The sequence below is a fragment of the Bos indicus genome, chromosome 24 (assembly GCF_029378745.1).
Source record: "Bos indicus isolate NIAB-ARS_2022 breed Sahiwal x Tharparkar chromosome 24, NIAB-ARS_B.indTharparkar_mat_pri_1.0, whole genome shotgun sequence".
Lineage (NCBI taxonomy): Eukaryota > Metazoa > Chordata > Mammalia > Artiodactyla > Bovidae > Bos > Bos indicus.
In genome coordinates this window covers 50,650,670-50,674,520 of record NC_091783.1, presented here as the reverse complement: position 1 = coordinate 50,674,520, position 23,851 = coordinate 50,650,670, and the positions used below count along the sequence as shown (strand labels likewise).

Sequence of the window (23,851 nt, the reverse complement as noted above, 5' to 3'; positions counted from 1 at the left end):
TGAGTCGGGATGTCAAGCCCTCCACTGCGGCCAGGTCCATCATGGAAGCTCAGAGGAGCATCCGTGTGAGTCCTGGAGAAAGTGCCTCTCTGATGGCTACCTGATTCCTCTCTGAGCAGGGGTGTTCTTTTCCATCTGCTCCTGCCCTGCCTGCCTGGTTCTGGCCCCTGTCAATGCCAGATACAGTCAGGTTAATGGAGACGGGGCAGGGAGGTGCTGGCTGACTCTCTAGGGCAGCAGCTCCTCTCAGAGGAGATTCGTTCATGCCCAGCTAGCTTTTGTCAGCACACTTGGTTCAGATTTTCCACCTGGTTCAGATTTGGCTTCTTAGCTTCCTATGAAAAGTGCTGCTGCTGCTGCTGCTAAGTCACTTCAGTCGTGTCCGACTCTGTGTGACCCCATAGACAGCAACCCACCAGATTCCCCGTCCCTGGGATTCTTCAGGCAAGAACACCGGAGTGGGTTGCCATTTCTTCCTCCAATGAGAAGTGTGTTAATCGTTCAGTTGTGTGTGACTCTTTGTGACCCCATGGATTGTAGCCCTCCAGGTTCCTCTGTCCAAGAGATTCTCCAGGCAAGAATATTGGAGTGGCTTGCCTTTCCCTTCTCTAGGGGATCTTCCCGACCCAGGGATTGAACCCGAGTCTCCTGCATTACAGGCTGATTCTTTACTGTCTGAGCCATGAAACTTTTGTTTCATTCTTGGAGAAAATGTGTCCTCATGGGATTGGGTGGACCTCAGGGCTGCTTTAGAGCAGGTGAGAGTTTCAAAACCATCAGGAGCAAGTGAAAGTCGCTCAGTCCTGTCTGACTCTTGGTCAGACCCCATAGACTACACAGTCCATGGAATTCTCCAGGCCAGAATACTGGAGTGGGTAGCCTATTCCTTCTCCAGGGGATCTTCCCAACCCAGGGATCGAGCCCAGGTCGCCCGTATTGCAGGTGGATTCTCTACCAACTGAGCTATCAGGGAAGCCCAGCAAAGGGTTCCACTAAATCACTGATCTTCTTTAAGGCGGTGCATGAGGGAGGGAGAGGGAGAGAGAGAGATTGAGATTGAATTTAGGAATCTAGCATGACTTTTTAAAATAGTTTTTTTTTTAAACTTTTTATTTTGTGTTAGAGTATCGCCGATTAACAATGTTGTAATAGTTTCAGGAGAACAGCTAAGGGACTCAGCCGTACGTATACACGTATCCCTTCTCCTCCAAACTCCCCTCCCATCCAGGCTGCCACATAACATGGAGCAGAGTTCCCTGTGCTCTACAGTAGGTCCTTGTAGGTTACCCATTTAAATATAGCAATCCAGCACTACTTTTGATGAGACAGGAAGTGTTGTGGTAAACCCAGGCTCTGCCCTCCCCTACAGGCCCAAGTTATAGACATGGTCATTGCATAAGCATAAATCCTCTCAAAGTTTTTATGTGCCATCCTGGGTGGGAGGAATTTGGGGGAGAATGCATACATGTATACGCATGGCTGAGTCCCTTCTCCATTCACCTGAAATTATCACAACATTGTTCATCAGTTATACCCCAATACAAAATAAAAAGCTTAAAGTTTGAAAAAATAAAATAAAAAACATAAGCAGAAATCCTTTAAGATTCAAATTTTCAAACTTTCTGGAAGTGAAGTTCACCCTCTCAGTGGTCCCTAGACCACAGATCGGCGCATTCCTCCTCCTCGCTTGGAATTATAAAACTCTCTCACGTTTGTGACCATTAGGTGGTAATATTATTTCTCTCAGGCCTGCAAAACAACTTTTCGAGCCTGTTCTCCGTATCTGAGACAAAGCAAGGACTACAGCTTCCAGAATGAGGAGGATCAAAGGAACCCTAAGCTCTGCCGGCAGCTGGTGAGTGAGCGAGGGCAGGAGACGTTCTTCCAGTCCCTGCGCAGTCGATGCCGGTGTAAGGCGGAAGGTGGTCGGCACACCAGGGAGTTGCCCCCATAAAACAACTGTATGTTTCAACTGTAATTGACCCACAACGCAATGTAAATGGCAAAACGCCCAGAGGACTGTGCACAGAATACATTGGCAGTTCCTGTTTAGATCTCTGCGTGTGTGTGTGTATTAGGTCGCTTAAGTTGTGTCCGACCCCTTGTGACCCCATGGACTGTAGCCCACCAGGCTCCAAGGGGATCCTCCAGGCAAGAATACTGGAGTGGGTTGCCGTGCCCTCCTCCAGGGGATCTTCCTGGCTCAGGGATGGAACCTGCGTTATGTCTCCTGCAGTAGCAGGCGGGTTCTTTACCACTGGCACCACCTGTCTTAGATCTCTGGGTGAATGCCAGTGATGATGCCTCCTCCTCTGAGAACCTGAAAGTTGTTTATCCTCAAGCTCAGCCTTTGATGACCATCTACTGGTTCTAGAGTCGAGGAGCTTTACTGGATCCGTCCCTCACGTGTCCCTTTGCCAATTTCTTTCAGAGCCACTACCATCCTGAGCTCCTGCAGTTCTTCTATGCAAATAAAATCCTGTAAACACAGAGCAGCAGGGAGGTGGGTCCCGGAGCGCATGACTGGGGGCTGGTAGTCCCCCTCTTTTAACCCTTCGGATGCTCCGTTGCCTCTGGTGATTGCAATAGAAAATGGGATGTTGGGAGAGCAATTGATGGCAAACTTAAGACCGTGGAATTGCATAGTTACATCGAAAGTAAATTCTAAATAGCGTATCTCATTTTCTTCCACACAAGTTTGATGGTAAGGTGCGTCCTTTCTTTAAAACATTTAAAGTATATGTGGATTCAGTGCTTTTTTCTCAGCATTTTTCTTCTTAAGGATATCTCTGTCACCAACCTTTCTTTTTAATTTTTAAGGTTTAGGAGAATATTACCTGAAGTTTTTTTTTTTGTTTTTTTTTTAATCTGCTATTGATCCTTTGCCATTTGCTATTAATACCTTTTTCTGGCGAGACCTATTTAGAGTTGGCCAAGGTACTAAGAAGTTAGTGTGGAGGGCAGTTTCTAGATGCTCATCATTGTCAACAGCCAGTGTCTCCAAGATCATTCCAAACAAGAGTTAATAAAGAGAAAAAAAATCGATGAAGCATGTGTTGAAAAACCTCGAGGTAATGGTAATATGTGGAATACTAATAATGAATAATGTGTATTGAGCATGTTTACAGTTCACTGGGTACTACACACTTTGCAAATATTATTTAATATTCACAACAAGCTGTGAGAAAGGTACTATTAGTACCCTCATTTTATAGGTAAGAAAACTAAAGTGAAAGTCGCTCTCTTTGTGACCCCATGGACTATAGCCCGCCAGGCTCCTCTGTCCGTGGAATTCTCCAGGCCAGAATACTGGAGTGGGTAGCCGTTCCCTTCTCTAGGAGATCTTCCCAACCTGGGGACCGAACCCAGGTCTCCCTCGTTCCAGGCGGATTCTTTACCATCTGAGCCACCAGGGAAGCCCAAGAAAACTAAGGCCCAGGGAAATTAATTTGCCCAAGATTACCCAGAAATTAATCGAAGCGGAATTCAAACCCTGACTACAGGAGCCTACATTCAGTCAGCACACTGCCTTGTTATGGAATAACTGATGGATGGTTAGAAATGTAAAAAAAATAAAACTAATTAAAAAAACCTGCCACTGCTGCTCTTCTGTTTGACTCAGTTAACTTTTGCTTTTATGTGTACTGAGTATACATTTTTATTAATCATCTCTTGGCTACTATGTCAGTTTTTTGGTGATCAATCCTAGTTATAAGTGGGGTCACATTAATCTTATAATGAGTTAAATTTCACAGTCCCTCTTATAAAAATCTTATAGATTTATAAAAAGCAAAAAGTCTTACAAATCTTACAAGAAGGAAAATCTCACAGTCCCTCCCACCTTCCCTCCAGCCAGATGGCTTCTCAGTCTTCTCCTGGAAATCCTGGTATTTACTGCTGATCTTGGCGTTTGGGTCATCCCTGGACCAACTATGTCCAGCCTTGAAACTGGAAAACACTAGAAGGCCACAGATGCTGCAGGGGGATCGTAATGCCAGTCTGAGCACCAGGGCCTCAGTTTTCTGTCCTAGCTCTCCAAAGACAGGACCACATCACACAGACAAGGGGGTGCGATGTGTCCTGGGAGGGACAGGCTGTGGGAGGGGGCAGAAGGGGCGGCTGGAGCCAGGCACGAGTGGGCTTGCTTTCTTCCTGTCAAGACAGGAAGTGACGTAGCAGTTGGGACCTGCGGTAACCACTAGCACGCGCTGGCAGGGCCACGTGCCGGTTCTAGCTATGCTTTAAGAGCCCCAGCAGCTTCCTGGTTTGCAGTCTGGGTGGAGCCAGCTGCTGCATCAACAGCCAGACTACCAGGAAGGAAGAAGAATGGCTGAAGTCTCCGTTTTGGAAGGAAGACCAAGGTAACTACACGGAGATGCCATGTGGAGGAGAACTGAGGACCCCTTTTATGGGGTTCCCCCTCTCAAGAAGGTTGTTCTCTTGCTCTCTGGGTATGCCCTGCTTGGCCAGTCCCCGATTCACTCACATGACTATACAATTCTCTTAATTATAAGGCTTAATTATTCCCTGGTAACTGATGAGGCCACCTGCTATCAATTCCCCCCTGTAAATGGTAGCCTCCTCCTTCCTGGAGTAGAGAAGGAGGCTGCTGGCATGGCCCGCCTGCCCTCTGCTGCACATGGTGAGTTGTTGCTCCAGGAGCCTTTGTGTCAGATCCCCTGTCTAAGAAACCATCAATGTCCCATTGCCATCTCTCGGCTCTTTGCTGTCTCTGGCCTCAAGGCTGGGCAACTGCAAAGCTCACAGGTCTTCAGGGTGCAGGCCACACCAGCCCATGCTGAGTTCTGAGACCCAGATGTAGGACACAAGTTGGCCGTTCTAGCCAGACCCTGTCGATCAAGCTACCCCAGCTAGCACCACATGGAAAAGAGATAAGCTGTCTCCATCAAGACCATCCCAAACTGCAGAAGTACAAGTACGGAATCAAGTGAGCGGGGTTTCCCGGGTGGCGCTAGTGGTAAAAAACCCATCTACCAATGCAGGAGATGTAAGTGAGATGAGTTTGATCCCTGGGTCAGGAAGATCTCCTGGAGGAGGGCATGGCAACCCACACCAGCCTTCTTGCCTGGAGAATCCCATGGACAGAGGAGCCTGGCAGGCTACAGTCCATGGGGTCGCGAAGAGTCGGACATGACTGAATCAATTTAGTACGCAATCAAGTGAGTGTTGTTTTTAGTGACTAACTTTTGGGACAGCTTATCACTTAGCAAAAACAGGAAAAATTCTTGTCACCAGTGTTGCATTTTGGCTGGTTTTGTTCTTCTCTAAATAAGCTGTCTTTGAGTTTAAACTATCCTTCTAGAAAGTTAAATCATCATGGAATTCCGTGGTGAGAGCAAGGGCCCATGAGTTGTTTTTCTGTCTCTATCTGATGGGGTCTATGATAAGGAAACAGGCTTCCCTTGTGGTTCAGCTGGTAAAGAATCCGCCTGCAATGCAGGAGGCCTGGGTTCGATCCCTGGGCTACGAAGATTCCCCTGGAGAAGGGAAAGGCTACCCACTCCAGTATTCTGGCCTGGAGAAGTCCTGGATGAGTCCATGGGGTCGCAAAGAGTCGGACACGACTGAGCGACTTTCACTTCACTTCACATCATGATGAGGAAACATTTGGTGAATGACTGAGTAGTTCCAGACGAGTGGGAATGGAGTCCAAACTCTGCCATCCCGGGCTCTCAGCCATGGGCTCACACGCTTCCTTTCCAGTGTCTTCTGTTCCTCTCTCTGCTTCCATTCAGTTTGGCTGTTCTCTTCCCTGCACACTGCCTGGTCTCTAGGGCTCCCTGCCTTTGTACCGTCTGTTCTTCCTGCTTCAGATCCCCTCCCCCACTCACCCAGGCACACTTACACGCACACACATGCACATCTCACGTGTGTCTCTTGTCTGTACTCCCAGACCTGAATCAGACGCCTGATCCCCTTCCTCAGGGGAGAATTCCCGTCTCTGAATGCCCAGAGCACTCCAGCCACCTTAGGCCCCTTAACATCTTTTACCTCACTGAAAACTTTTTTAACCTGTAGGTCTGAAACTGCTAAAGGCCTCACCCTACCTCACATATTTTTGTGTCTCCTGCGCGGTGCTGTGCTCAGTTGCTTCAGTCGTGCCTGACTCTTTGCAACCCTATGGACTGCAGCCCGCCAGGCTCCTCTGCCCATGGGATTCTCCAGGCAAGAACACTGGAGTGGGTTGCCATGCCCTCCTCCAGGGGATCTTCCCTGACCCAGGGACTGAACCCACATCTCCTGTGTCTCCCATATTGCAGGTGGATTCTTTACCACTGAGCTATCGGGGAAACCCTTTTATCTCCTGTATGACCTCATAGGTGCTCAGTAAGTGATTAGAAAATGAATGTTGACTGCAAGGAGGAAGAGTCTGAAAGTCATCTGAAGTTATCACTCCTCAGGAGGAGCCTGTTTTGACAAATGAAAGTGATCCTTTCTCTCCTTATAACCCATCTACAGGTTACTTTTATGCTTATGTATTTAAAGTTTTTCTTTCCCCAGGCGGTGCTTGTTAATCTGAATGCCAGCCTAAGGCCATGATTTGACATTTCTTACTTTTAAACCCTAGACATCGGGACTGTCGAATGAACGAGAGCGAAAGAAGAGTTCAAGCACTGCCAGGCTAAGCGGTCAGGGTGGGGATGTGCATGTAGCTTGGCCCCGGCTTTAGGTCACTCATGAGATGGGGTTTTCTTAAAGGGAGAGGAGAAGGGAGAGAAAAAGACACAGAAGGAAGTTGAGGACCTAACAAGTGTGGTTAGTACTGGTCATCGGTGTGAACCGAATCCTGGGGAGTAATTGAGAGAATGCTTCACACGTTAGAAAAACACTAGAGTGGGTTTTGTTAAAAGAAATGGCAGCTGAGTAGGAGAGCCAGCAGGTAGTGCTATAAACCAGGCAGACACATATTGGTGCTTTTCTGCATTTTCCAAGTTGTCTGCAGTAAGCCTGTATTACTTTTATAATCATAGAACACATACCAAAATGGTCTTTTAAGGTAAAAATTAAATGCCTATCAGTGTATAAAGTGATATGCTTTGAAAAGCCTGGGATGGCCATTGTTCACTCTCAGTAAATATGTGTTTGCCTTTGTTCTTTTGTGGCATTTCTGTTTTAACTTGTTGATGACATAACCTGTTGATAAGTGAAACTGCTTATGGTTGACTATCGGTGTATTTATATTACAGAGTTTACATTCTTCCAGTCCGACCTTAGTATAGTAAGTGTTTTCTGTATTTATGTATGTGTTAAAAGGCTCCTATTATTTACCAAGTTAAGCACAGACCTCTAAGCCTGACACATAAGATTATTCATAGACACCAACCTCTAATTTCCCTTGGCACTTCTTAAATTCCTACTTCCTGAATGTTTCACCATCCATGTCCTTGCTTCCACCTACCATTCCCTGGGTCAATTCCAACCGCCCTTCTTCTCCCGAGGGAGGGCAGAGCAGTTGGGAGGATGGGGCCTAGAATTTGCCCCCACGAGTGTGAATCTGGCTCTGCCACTCACCCGCATGACCCTGTAAGTCAGTGTACCACACCTCAGTGTGCTGATCTCTAAAATGGAAACGATAACTCAGAGTTGTTGTTCTACAAAGATTCAGTTAGATAACAGGGAGCACTTCACATAGTGCTTGGCTCATAGATGGTGCCCTGCAAACACCAGTTAATTTTGCTCCTCACCCGCAACCCACTCTCCAGATATTGTTCCTTCTCTTCCTGAAGGCACCCAGGTGTTCAGCGAGGTCCATTCCGGCCTGCAGCGTGGGGATGTGAGTCTGATCCTGATCCTCCCCAGTGAATGATTGGAATCCCAGGGGCAGCTGTGCACCCTGCCCCTCACCAGGCACCCAAGACTAACTTTGAGCCTCAGCCCAACAAAGATGTCTGAGTTTATAGAATTGCAAATGCTGGTGCCTCAACAAAGCCTGAATCTGTCACCTTGTAGGCGTTGGAATGGCTTAATGCATTTTAATAAGGAAGAATCATAACTGAATAAGAATAACAAGTTGTTCTTTCCCGCTGGGTCCTTGCTGTGAACACTCAGAGCAGGAGCCAGGCCTTTTCTTGCTCCGGGAATGGCTTCAAGGGCTCTGTTCATTCTGTCCTAACATTCCCAACAGCACCGTTAATCATTCTGCGTGAATCTTCGGGTGATATCATGTTAATAATTAACGCCTCACCTTCTGTTTCCAAATTCGACTGCCGTGATCCTGTTCCTTTCAAGCTAATGAGTTTCCTGCAGCGCTTTGCAAATGTTAACCAGGAAATGGCCCGAATGTCTCCCTTCAAGAAGAAATGTTTTTCAGAAATGTAGATCAGAGAGTTAAAATTGTTTGCTAAGCCTTGCTAGTAGAGACACAGGGCTCTGCTATAGCAAAATATGTGAACAGAAGTTTAAAGCTTTCCGAGTGCTCACTCGCACTGACTTATCGGCAGATACAGCCTCCCTGGAGAAGGAGAGAAGCTTGACTCCCTAATTTGACATCGTGTGTGCTGGAAGGACACAGGACTAGGCATCTGAAAACGCTCCCTGACTTTGTCACCTACTGGCTGGTTACCTTCAGCAAGTCATATAACCTCTCAGAGTCTTGGTTCCTTCATCTGTGAGATGGGAGAGAAACTCACCACACAAGATATTCTGATGATCAGATGAAGCAGTCTGTGTAAATTGTAAATTGTTATTCCAAGATGAGGAATAGTAGTCAGTCATTATCGTAGCCTATTTATCCAAGGGAAAGTGGTAGAAAGAATGAACTACAATATTAACACAGGCTTCTGTTTAAAAGGAACGGTCAATATATAATAATCTTAAAAACAGTAAAATTAGCTATGGTACATGGTTTTACATCAAGATGCTTTGCCAGATAACAGGTCCCCCTGTTACTCTGTGAAATAGGATTCCGTTTACAAGTTCAACGTGGATCTATTTTGTACAATTTAGTTACACCCAAACCTTTTCTCTATGATAGGATAGCCGTGTTCAGAAATCATGGCACTTTTTTTTTAGATCCCTGAAATATTGGGATCAAGTTTAACTCAAAACATTTATGACTCTGTTAGGGAAAAACAAAAGTTGCAATCTGTTTGGACTTAGAGCTGTTAGAGTGGCAGTTTATTTTTTTAGACCCTTATAAGCCTGAGAAGAACAATCCAAGGAATCGGAGATTTTCTGACCAGCAGGAAAATCAACACCATGTGCAGGATGCTGGATTAAATTAATTCACTAGTGAGCTCGTTTTACAACCATAGCAAACAAATTCAATTCCCTAAACAGAATTTTATGACTTAAGGGAACAAATCCAATTTCCTGTATTAAACACAGTGTACTTGTTTAGATGGTTAACTGGTTTTATTTGTAAGTGTTGTTTCTTATTAATGCTCGGTAAACAAAGAAAGGCTATTAGCTTGACAATGGAATACACACCGTGAGTCTGTTCACAGTCAGCCCTCAGTTTATTGAGCCTCATTGTACTGCCTTTCCCACATACTGCATGTTTTACAAATTGAAGGTTTGTGGCAAGCCTGCGCCAAGCACGCTACTGCTGCTAAGTCGATTCAGTGTCCAACCCTGTGCGACCCCATAGACGGCAGCCCACCAGGCTCTCCCGTCCCTGGGATTCTCCAGGCAAGAACACTGGAGTGGGTTGCCATTTCCTTCTCCAATGCATGAAAGTGAAAAGTGAAAGTGAAGTCGCTCAGTCGTGTCCGACTCTTAGCGACCCCATGGACTGGAGCCTACAAGGCTCCTCCGTCCATGGGATTTTCCAGGCAAGAGGACTGGAGTGGGGTGCCATTGCCTTCTCCGGCCGAGCACGCTAGGGGTGCCCTGTGCCTTACGTTGTGTCCCTGTGTCACATGTTGGTAATTCTTGCAATATTTCAGACTTTGGCATGATTATATTTGTTAAGGTGATCTGTGATCAGTGATCTTTGATGTTACTTTTGTAATTGTTTTGGGGGCCACAAACATGCCCATGTAGGAAAGTGCACCTAATCCATATATGTTGTGTGTGTTCTGACCGCTCCAACATCCAGCTGTCCCCTCACCTTTCCCTCTAGTCGGGCCTCCCTGTGCCCTGAGACAAAACAACATTGAAATTAGGTCAGTTAATAACCTAGGTCAGTTAATAACCCTACAGTGGCCGCTCAGTGTTCAAGTGAAAGGAAGAGGAGCCCATCTCTCATTTTAAGCCTGTTCATTTCTAACTTTTGTTTTAATGAGGAAAGCATGTCAAAAGCTGCTGCTGCTGCTAAGTCGATTCAGTCGTGCCCGACTCTGCGTGACCCCATAGACGGCAGCCTACCAGGCTCCTCCATCCATGGGATTCTCCAGGCAAGAACACTGGAGTGGGGTGCCATACACTGGAGTGGGGTGCCATTTCCTTCTCCAATGCATGAAAGTGAAAAGTGAAAGTGAAGTCACTCAGTCGTGCCCGACTCTTAGCGACCCTATGGACTGCAGCCTATCAGGCTCCTCCGTCCATGGGATTTTCCAGGCAAGAGGACTGGAGTGGGGTGCCATTGCCTTGGGCATCCCAAATGGCACTAGTGGCAGAGAACCTGCCTGCCAATGCAGAAGACCGAAGAGATGAAGGTTCGATCCCTGGGTCGGGAAGATCCCCTGGAGGAGGGCATGGCAACCCACTCCAGTGTTTTTGCCCATGGACAGAGGAGCCTGGCAGGTTACAGTCCATGGATTGCAAAGAGTCAGACACGACAGAAGTGACTTAGCACGCACACACATCACGCATGTCAAAAGCTCAGACAGGCCAAAACTAGACCTCTTGTGCTAAGCAGTTAGTGAACAAACGAATCATAGGAAAGTGAAAGAGCCCACTCTGACCTAGAGAAAGTGTTAGTGGTCTGGATGAAAGATCAAACCAGTCCCAACATTCCTTTAATCCAAGGCCAAATCCAGAGCAAGGCCCTTATCTCTCAATTCTAAGAAGTCCGAGAGAGGAGAGAGAGCCGCAGAAAAAAAGCTTGAAGCCAGGAGACGTTGGTCAATGAGGTTTAAGGAAAGAAGCCATTTCCACTATGTCAAAGTAGAAGCTGAAGCAACAAGTGCTGATGTAGAAGCCGCAGCAAATTATCCAAAAAATCCAGGTAAGATAATTAACGGGAGGAAGTAACTGCAGAGGTGGTGGAAATAGCGAGAGAGCTAGGACTAGAAGTGGAGCCTGAAGATGTGACTGAATCGCTGCAACCTCATGATAAAACTTGAATGGAGGAGAGGTTGCTTCTTATAGACGGGTAAATGGTTTCTTGAGATGGAAGCGACTCCTGGTGAAGATGCTGTGAAGACTGCTGAAATGGCAGCAAAGGATTTAGCAAAAGTAAAGTAAAGTGAAAGTCGCTCCGTTGTGTCCGACTCTTTATGACCCCACAGACTATAGAGTCCATGGAATTCTCCAGGCCAGAATACTGGAGTGGGTAGCCGTTCCCTTCTCCAGGGGATCTTCCCAACCCAGGGACTGAGCCCAGGTCTCTTGCATTGCAGGCGGATTCTTGACCAGCTGAGCCACAAGGGAAGCCCAAGAATACTGGAGTGAGTAGCCTATCCCTTCTCCAGGGGATCTTCCTGACTCAGGAATCAAACTGGGGTCTCCTGCATTGCAGGTGTATTCTTTACCAACTGAGCCATCAGGGAAGCCAAGGATTTAAACTATTCCCTAAACTTAGTTGATAGAGCAGTGGCGAAGTTTGAGAGAATTGACTCTGCTTTTAAAGAGGTTCTACTGTGGGTAAAATGCTTTCAAGCAGCATTGCATGCTACAGGGAAATAATTCATGAATGGAAGAGGTGATTAGTGTGGCAAACTCTTGTCTTATTTTAAGAAATTGCCACAGCCACCCCAAGGAACCACCACCTTCATCAGTCAGCAGTCATCAATATCAAGGCAAGAATTCCACCAGCAAAAAGATTATGACCCACTGAAGGCTCAGATGATGGTTAGCATTTTTTAGGAATAAAGTATTTTAAAATTAAGTGATGTACGTTGTACATTGCTTTTTGACAAGTGCTATTGTACACTTGATAGACTACAGTATAATGGAAACATAACTTTCATACGTACTGGGAAACAAACAAACAAAAAATCCTGTGACTTACTTTATTACAGTATTTGCTTTATTGCAGTGGTTTAGACCTGCAATAACATTTGCTTACTTGGATCTGTGTTGATTTCTAGACCTAACTATGGATGAACCTCCTTGCGCTACTTTTCCCAAGAAAAGTAATGGCTAGCCTAGCAGTTTGGACATCACAAGGCTTTTTATTAAATATGATTTAAACATACATGTCAATAAATGAAGTCTGCCTGAGGGATCAAAGCCTGTAACTTCTGGTTTCCCTTGTATCGATGCAAAGCTGTTCCCAGCTGCCTCCCTCTCAGACTGTAGCGTGGGGAGGTGATGGAGGGGGAATGTGGGTTTATACCTTTTCTAAGGAAGCGTCCAAATCTTACCCTGGGTGCTTCTAAGTATTCCTAGAGTTGGAGCCTGCGGTGTGGCAAGTGGCCTAAGTCCATGGAAGAGGACTGAATCTCAGGCTTTTTTCACTTACAGTGTTTTTTAGTAAGGGCTTTCCTGGTAGCTCAGATGGTAAAGAATCTGCCTGCAATGCAGGCGACTCATGTGTGATCCCTGGGCTGGGAAGATCCCCTGGAGAAGGGAATGGCAACCCACTCCAGTGTTCTTGCCTGGAGAATCCCATGGACAGAGCCTGGAGGGCTACAGTCCATGGGGTTGCGAAGAGTTGGACACGACTTGGCAACTAACACTTTGACTTTCATTTAGTAAGAGCAGTGAATGGTGAGCTCTCAAGCAGTGAAGGCACCAGACAAAGATTTTTTCCCCACGGGTGGGCATGAAACAGCCACTCAAAATGAAAAACCAACTGGCAACTGCCTTGTCTCTTTTCCCGCTCACTCCTCCCTTCTTCTCTTTCTGGCCCTCCCCGGGCTTCCCTGGGCTGTATCAACGCACTCTCTGTGCTATGTGATGTTTTGTATGAAGAGGTGTTGGACAAAATACAACAAGGGGCCCACTGAAAGGTTCCTGCTGGGATGGGATTTGCCTGCTGGGTGTGCAGGGTGAGGGGGTGGAAATCATTTCTGGCCTCAAAACTCAATTCCTGGGACTTCCCCTGCCACGAGGGTGGGGTGGGGTTGGGGTTTGGGTTTGATCCCTGTGATTCCTGGCTGGGGAACTGAAATCCAGCTTGCTGCACGAACAAACAAGAAAACAAACAACACCCCCTGCCCGCCCGCCCCCAGCTTCGCCCACCCTGTTGCGAACAGAGCTGCCCCCAAGGGCCCAGCAGGCCCTTTTCTTTGTTTTTCTGAGCACAGCCCTTTCACTTCCGGGTCAGCTCCCTGAGTGACCACTTGATACTCAGTTTGGGCTTCTTACTCTTCTGCTGGTTTATTCACTGTTACTGCAGGTTTGAAGGTTGCCTGGAGATATCCCAGTGCCCCAGTCTGCCCTGGAGATCTCCAAGTACCCCACTCTGCCCTGCCCTCTCTAGGACTATTTAACAGCACAAGCTGAACTAACTACACAGAGTCTACAGGGAAGGCAAGCGTGGTCCGTTAGGACTGCTGTCCACCCCCTCCTGTCATTAGGCTGCTATTTCTCACCAAATTTAAGCCTATTCCTTTAATGGTATAACTTCCAGAACTCAGTGGGGCATTGTGTGTGTGTGTGTGGGTACAAGATATATGTCCTGCAGAGAGAGAAACTTTCCCAAATATGCACTACTTATGGAAGAACCTGTATTTCAAAGAGTGCTGGAAAACTCAGTGGAGTTGCTTTAAAACCACCTCCATCCACTGTAGCAAATAGCCCAGTCTAACCGGGCTCACATTTTTCTCTTCTTTCTTTTCTTTCCCCTGAGGCCCTTAGGATTTTACAGCCAACTTTTGGGCTCTAGCAGTAAATCCCTTCTCCCATCCATCATTACATTCTTAAGAGTTCAGGGCTCTTGGAGACCAACTAGGACCTTGGCACTTCTTGGAGAAGGCCTTCTATATTAAGAACTGCTGCTCTTTCCCTGGGACCCCATTGGGAAGTGCTGCCTGCAGGATTCTGCCCACGTGGCTGGCCTGGTATGAGCTAAGGTCTTCACCTTGGCTGCATGGAATATTCCTGGGAAGAGAGGCGCTCTGAGTGGGTGACAGCTAACAGTGATGTCGGGCAGAGGCAGCCTAGCTGGATGGAGTGGAGGCAGGTGTGAGGCCCTCCTCATTTCTCTCTGTAGCCTCGTGAGACCCCTTCTCACCTCCTCTTCTGAAAGTCATCACCAGGGGCCCTCAGCCCTGGGTATAATACCCTTTGCAGCCCCAAAGCCTGCTATCTTAGACCAGGGGTCCATGCAGAGAACTTTTGGTGGGGGGGGGTACCCCTGCTTAGATGCAGGTGGCAGGAGCCCCAGGTGAACCTCCCTTCTTGGCCTGGCCCTGACTTTTTTTTCTGCTACAATTGATAATCAATAATTCCATATTCTATTTCATAAGGGCCCTGTTCCTGTGCATTTATCCACATGCCTCTTTTAGCTGTCAGGGCTGTTTGGGGCCCAGGCAGGGGTAAGGTCCTCACCGCTGCATGAATCTGTCAGAGGTTCCCACAGCCTCTCCACTCATTCTGTACGAGGACAGTACAAGAAACTGCATGTCTGCCCTGTAACCTCCCTCCCTAAGTAGGATTATGCTAGAATCTAGACTATCATAGCTAAGTCTGGAAATGGTCATTATCACTATTTTTTTTTTTTTTGAAACTCAGCTTTCTCTTTTTAAATATTGATAGCAGTATTTCCTATCTTGTTTCCAGCAGCTGGGGGGTGGGGACAGCGCCCTCTGCAGGTCAATGCTGCAGCTGGGGGCAATCTGCATGATGGGTTCCCAGCGTCACCGGCAGGCAAAGTGGGCTCTGTCAAAGGGTTTCCTGGGTGTTGAGCAGTCACTCAGGGTGTTGCTGAAGATGGCCTGTTCCTGAACATTCTGAACGAGTTGGTCAGAGGTGGGACAGGCGAGGCTGGGAGCACCTCGGGTGACTCTGATGTGCAGCCTGGTTTGGGAACAGCGCTCCACCTGGCTGAACATTGGGATCACCTGAAGGGTCTTACCTAGGTGCTTAGTTGTACCACAGACCCATGACCTCAGACTTTCTAGGGCTATGACCCAGGTATCAGTAATTTTTTAAAAAGTCCTCTGCTGCTTTCAAAGGTAGAATATTGATGAAGGCGCTTCCCTGGTGGTCCAGGGTTAGTTAAGACTCAACGCTTTCAATGCAGGGGTTGTAGGTTCAAACCCTGGTTGGGGAAGTAAGACTCCCACATGCTTTGTGGCAGAAAAGAAAGAAGGAGGGAAGGGAAAAAGGAAGAAAGAAAAAAATATTGATAAAGACCTTATGCAAAGTGTAAGAAGCCAAAGGACAAATACTATTAGGTTGGTACAAAAGTAATTGTGGTTTCAGATCGTGAATTTTAAATTTTTAACTAGACTCAAACACATCTTTATTAAGGAACCATTACAATCAACACATTTTTGCCAATGAGAAATAAGTGTGTTTATTCCTGTAATGTAAAAATCCATGCTTTGAGAATTCTTGGAAAGCATTTTCTGCCTCCTGCTGTTTGTGGAAGCATTTTCCCTGCAAAAGTTTGTCTAGATAGATGCTTGAAGAAGTGGTAGTCAGTTGGTGAGAGGTCACGTGAATGTGACAGATGAGGCAAAACCTCATAGCCCAATTTTTTCAACTTTTGAAGTATTGGTTGTGCGACATGCTGTCAGGCTCTGTCATGGAGAAGAATTGGGCCTTTTCTGTTGACTAATGCCGGCTGCAGGCATTGCAGTTTTCCGTGGCGCTCATCAATTTGCTGAGCATACTTCTCAGACGTATGGTTTTGCTGGTATTCAGAAAGCTGTAGTGGATCAGAGGGGCAGCAGACCACCAGACAGTGACCATGACCTTTTTTGTGGTGTAAGCGTGGCTTTGGGAAGTGCTTTGGAGCTTCTTCTTGGTCCAGCAACTGAGCCGGTCATCACCAGTTGTCATAGAAAATCCACTTTTTGTCACGTGTCACAATCTAAATGAGAAGTTGTTCATTGTTGTTGCATAGAATAAGAGAAGATGACACTTCAAAATGATGATTTTTTTGATTTCCAGTCAGTTCATGAGGCACCCACTTATTTTCCTCTTTCCAATTTGCTTCAAATGCTGAATGACCGTAGAATGGTTGATGTTGAGTTCTACGGCAGCTTCTTGTGCAGTTGTAAGAGGGTCAGCGTCGATGATTGCTCTGAATTGGTTGTTGTCCACTTCTGATGGCTGGCCTGTGCTCCTCATCTTCAACACTCTCATCTCTTTTGAAAACTTATTCAACCGCTACTACACTGTACGTTCGTTAGCAGTTCCTGGGCCAGGTTGTTGATGTTGGGGGTTGTTCCCACTGCTGTACGATCCATTTTGAATTGGAATAAAAAAATTGCTTGAATTTGCTTTTTGTCAGTATAATTTCTGTAGTCTAAAATAAATATAAAATAAACAGTAATAAGTCAATAGCAAAAAAAATAGCGAGAAGTGCTCATTAAACTGATGTATAACATAACCACATTTATTTAAGAATGAATTCCAATATTAAATGGCAGTGTTCAACAATGCAAAACTTCAATTACTTTTATGCCAATATATCATGTTATATATATCTATATATATAACCAGATATAAACCTAATAAACCATTTCATTTGAAATTGAGGTACCTAGAGTAGTCACATTCCTAGGGATTGCCAGGCTCTGGGGGAGAGGGAAATGGAGAGTTAGTGTTTAATGCGCATGGAGTTTCTGTTTGGGAAAACGAAAATATCCTGATGATGGATGGTGGTGATATTTCTCAACAATGAGAACAAACTTAAGAATCCACCTGCAATGTAGGAGATCCGGGTTCAATTCCTGGGTTGGAACGATCCTCTGGAGGAGGGCACGGCAACCCACTCCAGTATTCTTGCCTGGGGAGAATCCCGTGGACAGAGGAGTCTGGTGGGCTACAGTTTGTGGGGTCACAAAGAGTCAGACACGACTGAGCGACTAAGCACAGCACACCATTGAACCTTTCATGTAAAATGGTTTAAATGGTAAATTTAATTATATAGATAAAGGTTGTGCTGCCTTCAGGACCGTGGTTTCTCAGCTTCCCTAACACCTCGAGGAATGGAGCGAGTGCAAACTGCGGTCCCTTTCAGCCAGCCGGTGAGACTCACCTTAATCAGACGGAGAAAAGCAAAGCCGCTCAGTGACCAGAGGAGGGCGCCAACGCCCTGCCTTTCTTCCGCTCAGAGTCCTCCAGGGAAAAGGGTGGTGCAGGATTTCCAGGGCACAGCGGGAACTCTCGGAGTTGGAAAGGCTTTTGTCCTGCTGCTGCAGGTAGAGGTGGGAGGGGAAGGTACCATTCTTCACCACAAAGGCAGAAAGTTTCTTTCGTTTCTGTCTCCAGCCCTTCGATAAGAATTTGTTGAAGCTTTTTGTACTTGGTTGGCAGTTGTGTAAGGATTAGCCTACCTTGTTACCTGAAAACTGCAGGTGCATGTCTGGGCTTTTGAGATGGCCCTGCCCTGCGGTTCGCCTTGGCTAGGGGCTGCCCCGGCAGAAGCACCTCCCCCTTTTTCCTGGGACTGGCTAATTTCCCTCACTCCATGCCAGCTCCTTGTCCGTATGTTTTTTGTTTTGTTCCACTTTTTGACTTTTTTTTGGTGATAATACTTCTATAACAGAAAGCTCACTATTTAAATAACTTTTAAGTGTGCTATTCAATGGCATTAAGTATATTCAGTGTCTTGCATTCATCACCACTCTACAGTTCCAGAACTTTCTCATCACCCCAAAGGAAAACCCTGTACCCTTTAAACACTTCTACTTCTCACCCCCCCTCCCTGCCCCCACCCCACATCCTTGCAACCGCTAATCTGCTTTCTGGGTATTTCTTATAAATGCAGTTGTACAATATATGGTCTTTTGAATCTGTCTTCTTTTGTTTAGCGTTTTTAAGGTTCATCCAAGTTTAGTGTTGATATGATACTGTGAAACGAACAGTTGTTAAGTGGAGCTCAGGGTGCTGGTGGTGAGTCTCCCAGTTCAACAAACCGTATGAGAAACTGAAATAGAGGCGTGCGTACTCACAGGTCCTGGAGGAAGTGCCTGCCTCGAGGGGCCATGTGGGCAGGTCAAGGCCCAGACAGAGAGAGGCATGGCTTTGTGGGCACATGCCTCCCACCTTTGGGACACATTCTTCGTGGGTGGAGCATTTTTTGTTTTGTTTTCGTTTTGCCATGGAAGGGTTTTACTATTGCGTGTCATCTTTCCTGATTTCTTTTTTTTTAAACTTTATTTTAATTGAAGTGTAATTTGCAATATTATATTGGTGTCAAGTGTAGACCATAGTGATTCAATGTTTTTAGAGATTATACTAGATTTAAAGTTATTCTAAAATATTGGCTGAATTCCCTGTGTCATACAATATATTCTCGGAGCTTATTTATTTTATAAATGTGCTTTGTACTTGTTAATACTCTACCATCATCTTGCCCTTCCCCACTGGTAGCCACTAGTTTGTTCTCAATATCTGAGAGTCTGTTTCTGTTTTGTTGCGTTCACTCATCTGTTTCATTTTTCAGAGCCTACATATAAACGATAATATATGGTATTTACCTTTCTCTGTCTGGCTTTTCTCCCAAGCATAATATCCTCGAGATCCATGCATGTTGTTGCAAATGTCAGAATTTCATTATTTTTATGGCTGAGTAATAGTCTGTTGTATACATGTGTGTGTATGTGTGTGTGTGTATATACATACATACATATATATGTGTGTATATATACATATGTATGTATGTATGTATATATACACACACTAAAGGCTTCCCTGGTGGCTCAGCAATGAAGAATCCACCTGCCAATGCCGGAGACACGGGTCTGATCCCTGGGTCAGGAAGATCCCCTGGAGAAGAACATGGCAACCCATTCCAGTGTTCTTGCCTGGGAAAACCCATGGACGGAGGAGCCTGGTGGGCTGCAGTCCGCAGGGTCACAAAAGAGTAGGACAGGACTGAGCACCTGAACGAATGAATGAACACAGCGTTTGCCAAAGATCCACTCATTTTCTATAAGGGGTTTTAACTATTCATTGTAAGGATCAGACTTCTCTCAGTTTTTACTTACTTTTCACCTGGAAATTCCTTATGGCAACTGTGAAAGTGGGTGCCCGTCGGATGCTTGTTCTTTGAGAAGTTGACCTCCTGTCATTTGTATGATGGTGAAGGTTATGACTATTAAGCTAGATAAAGTCAGAGAGATCTGAAGAATTCAATCAAATGGCATTTTGTTGCATTCAGATGGATTTGTGGATTGTAGGGAGACTATGACAAGAATTCATGAGAGAAAAAAAGTAAATAGTCACATCCCCTCAAGCGGCTGCCAGTGACTTAGGAACACGATCATTCAAACTCAAGAATGAGGAAAGGTGTGATGAATTCAAGCAACTTAACCAGTAGGATCACCCTGACAGATTGTGGTTAAGGTAATCCATTAGAATCACTCTACTAATAAAGGCATGTTGCACACAGGCATGTCCCTTTAGCTAGGTGCCTAATAATAAGAAAAACAGTCCAGTCCTTTTCTACGAGTTGAGTTCATCTGAGCCAGACAAGTGCTGTCATAGTGAATTAATTTGTCACCAAGATTGTTGGGAAAGATCAACCTCCTCTGACAAGTGAAGCTTATACCTCCAAGTGAACAAACACCATTTTCTACAGTAAACATCCTCTCAAATGTAGTTGCAAAAAACAAACATATTAGTCTTAAGATTTTAAGTCAAAATCCTTGGAAATATAAGGGTAAAACTTTTAATATTACAGCAAATATCTTTGTACTTTCTAGCAAACTAGACAGAATTTCAACTCTGATGACAAGATACCGAGTGTAAACAGAATTAGCTTATGTTATTTGTTCACAGGTGTGTAAATATTCACTACTACTTCCTGTTCTACCTAACAAGATTTAATGGCGACCCCAGGACTTCTGTCTAGAGAGCACCTGTATCAACAATCTCTCATTTTCTCAGGATTCTTTAACAACGGCTGATTCCTGGGGATCTGCTTCCTCTCCCATTTTCTAGCTGAAGCTGAATGAAAGAATTTGTAGGTTATGATCTCTGTTTCCATAATCCCATTCAGAAGGCCTGGGCTTTTAGACTCACCCTGGCACAATGACTATGGAAGATGATTCAGTTTCTCCACATCCTGGAGACCTACAGTTTGCATTCTTACCTCCTGCCAGAATCTCTGGTCAGTTTGCAAAATGGTCAGCTGAAGGGAAACCTCAAAGTTTGCTTGGAAACCCACTAGATGATTAGAATTACTTAATTGTTCCCTCCGTGGGCGTTATAAATTGAATTGAAAGACAAATTGAAGCTCTAATTTCCAGTATCTCAGAATTCGATATTGAATTTCCCTGCTGGTCCTGTGGTTAAGACTTTGAGCTCAATACAGGGGGCCCTGGGTTTGATCCTTGGTCAGGGAAAAAGATCCAGAATGCCACTAAGAACCCTCATTTTCACAGCAAAGATTCTGAGTGCTGCAACTAAGACCCAGCATAGTCAAAAAAAAAAAAAAAAGAATGTGGTTTTACTTGGGAAAAGGGTCTTTGCAGCTTTATCCAAGTTAAGATAAGGTCATTAGAGTGGGCCCTAATTCTGTGAGAGGTATCCTTATAGAAGGGGGAAAATTGGACTCAGACACACACAGAGGAAAGACAACATGAAGAAACACGGCGAGAATGCCATATCAAAATGGAGGCAGAGTGGACCTGACCGATGAAGCTGTAAGCTGAAGGACTCTAAGGATTGCCCCCTGCCGTCAGAAGCTGGGAGAGGTAAGGATGGATTCTACCCAGAGGCTCACAGGGAGGACAGTCCTGAAATCACCTTGATCTCACACTTCCAGCCTCCAGAAGTTTATGAGAGAATAAATTTCAATGGTTTTAAGCTACCCAGTTAGTGAAACCTTTAACCTGGGAGTGACTTGGAATTGACAACAGAGATTATGAGGCAAACCAAATCCATGGTGTCACTTTCGTGTAAAATCTGGTAATAATTTGCATGTACCGGTCTTTGTCTTAGCCCACACACCCCCATCCCACCCGCTACCTCACCTCGGGAAGCAGAGCTGCTATGATGGGATTTGGGCAGGTAATTTGTTTTGATAAGGAAAGCCAGGGAATAGGAGTAACACAATAAAACAGGGTGCATCAGATGGTAAAGAATCTGCCTGCAACGTGGGAGATTCGGGTTCGATCCCTGGGTCAGGGCAGATTCCCCTGGAGGAGCGCATGCATGCCAACCACTGCAGTATTCTTGCCTGGAGAATCCCAGGGACAGGGGTGCCTGACGGGCTACAGTCCTTGGGGTCACAAAGAGTCAGACATGACAGCGACTTCCACTCACTCTCAATTGAGTTGGTCATTGCAGTGGGTCACTGAGGCCCCATCCTTCAAGCACCTCTGAGGAACCGTGTGGAATACACCGGGGAATGGTCTGCTCAAGGGACAGTGGAGGAGACCAGAGCAAGAAACCAGTGCTTCTGGGTTCTCCCGCATGACCTCAACTCCCTTACACTTCCGGGTCGGTGCGTGTGTTCAGGAACAGTGAGTGGCTCACAAGGGGTCCTTGGCCTTGGAACTGAGAAGCAAGACAAGGGTGAAAAGCAAGGAACTGCAGGTGGAGATGCTGTCAGGCCTCGTCTGTGCAAAGCTGGGCCCCAGCAGTGACTATGCAGAGGATCTGGAGAATTTGGCTTATTAGAGGACTGAGCAGTTCATCTAGATTTTAAGCTGAAATGTCCAAGACAGCTTTAGTCTTTAAACAACATAGGAATATGTAGAAGAGTTTAATCATCATCTCGATAAATTTTATTAGATTTCTAAGAATTTCTTAGGTACTTGGAAAAGTTGTTCGGTTTGCCAGCCACTGACTTACTTTAAAAAGGAAATTGAGTGTGCTGGCTTTATCAGTACAGCTAAAAATATTTAAAGGAATTCAATTAAATTATGAAAGTCTTCTTAAAATCATTTGTGAAAATTTGAAAGATTTATAAATAGAACTTATTTCTAAATTGAACTTAAAAACTTCAAGAAAACCAAGGCTTTGAATTACCTGAGTATTAACTTTAAATACAAAGTAGCTCCTGAATATTCTTTTCAATACAAAAAAGCCACTCCTAAAGACCAAAAAAAAAAAAAAATTCCTAATTACATCTTTCCATCCTATGGAAATCATCATTCTTTTCTACACTGTTGATCATCTGAAAAGTGAGTTCTTCAAACATGGGATTAAATAGAACATATCCTTGTAATTTGCAACTTAACTTTTATTTCGGTTGGGGTTTTCTGGTTGCAAGCAACAGAAAGCAATTTTGGCAAAGCAAAGGGCATTTACTGGAAGGGTTCTGGGGAGCGCAGAGAATCAGTGAAAAGGCTGGGATGTGGTCTCTGAAATGGATCAGCATCAGGTTTGATCGGTAATCTAAGCAGGGTGAGTGGACTCTGCCCCGGGCAGATTCAGTTGCAGGTATCAGACACTGCTCTGGCTTTCATCTGCAAAAAAAAAAAAAAGGATTTAATACTGGGGGCAGCGTGCTTCCAAGATCCATGGACAGGCCAGAGGAGTGGGCTGTAGAACACCATCAGAAGCCTTGCCTGCCTGCCAAGGGAGCGCTAATTTCGCCACTGCCAGGACTCGGAGCTGTCCCTCCTCACCTGTAGCCTCACTTCCTTGGCTGCAGAGCTTCCAAGTTCCCTGCAGGTCTCTCCTGGTGCTGGGATGACTGACACTCAAGCCACTTTCTCCCGCCTTGCCCTGGAGAGTCATCCTCAGCACCTGGGGCCAGACCAGTGTGACCAGTGTCCTTAGCTCAGGCCCGGCTTTGTTGGGATTGATTCATTGCTGCAGAGCAACTCTGTCGACATTGCAGGATGTAAAACAATGACCATATGATGTCACGGAAATGGTGGGCAGGCAATGCAGAAGGGCACAGGCCTCCTTGGCTCTGCGGTGCCTGGGGAGACGTCCATGGCTGGACTCTGGAGGCCAGAAGTCTTCTTGGCTCACCTACCAGGTGTCTCTCTGAAGCATGGGCGTGGCGGGGGCTGCCATCCAGAGCTTGCCACATGGTCTCTCGGGGATGTCATCTTAGGAGAGTGGGATTTCACGCATGGAAGCTCAGTTCTCCAAGGACACAGGTTCCGATGAGCAGGATGGAAGTCCACGGTCAAGGTGCCGCAGGTTGGGTGTCTGGTGAGAACCCACTTCCTCACAGATGGCCGTCTTCTCACTATAACTACATGCCTGGAGGGGCAAGGGGGCTTTCTTAAACCCCTCTTATAGGAGCACTGAAACCATTCATGGCTTCACTCTCATGAACGTATCACCTCCCAAAGGCCCCACCTCCTAATACCATCACCTTGGGGGTTAAAATTTCAAGAGGGAGGAGCCAAGATGGCGGAGGAGTAGGACGGGGAGAACACTTTCTCCCCCACAAATTCATCAAAAGAGCATTTAAACGTCGAGTAAATTCCACAAAACAACTTCTGAATGCCGGCAGAGGACATCAGGCACCCAGAAAAGCAACCCAACTCTTCGAAAGGAGAGAGAAGAAATACAGCTCCACCCACCAGAATATCGACACAAGCTTCCCTAACCAGGAAACCTTGACAAGCCACCTGTACAAACCCACACACAGCGAGGAAACACCACAATAAAGAGAACTCCACAAACTGCC

The 23,851-nt window shown here is 45.8% G+C and overlaps 1 protein-coding gene across 5 annotated transcripts in view; it reads left to right on the top strand.

Annotated features, from left to right (window-relative positions):
- Positions 1-3,602, top strand: part of MRO (maestro) — an 85,200-nt gene extending 81,598 nt beyond the window's left edge. For 4 of the 5 annotated variants that reach the window (XM_070779089.1, XM_070779088.1, XM_070779090.1 and 1 more), the window contains one exon: positions 1,748-3,045. In XM_070779089.1, coding sequence (XP_070635190.1) covers positions 1,748-1,954 — 207 coding nt within the window. In that variant the 3' untranslated portion in view covers positions 1,955-3,045. Of the gene's footprint in view, positions 1-1,747 lie in introns of all 5 variants that reach the window. The other variant, XM_070779091.1, reaches the window with a different exon arrangement.
- The last annotated feature ends 20,249 nt before the right edge of the window (positions 3,603-23,851 follow it).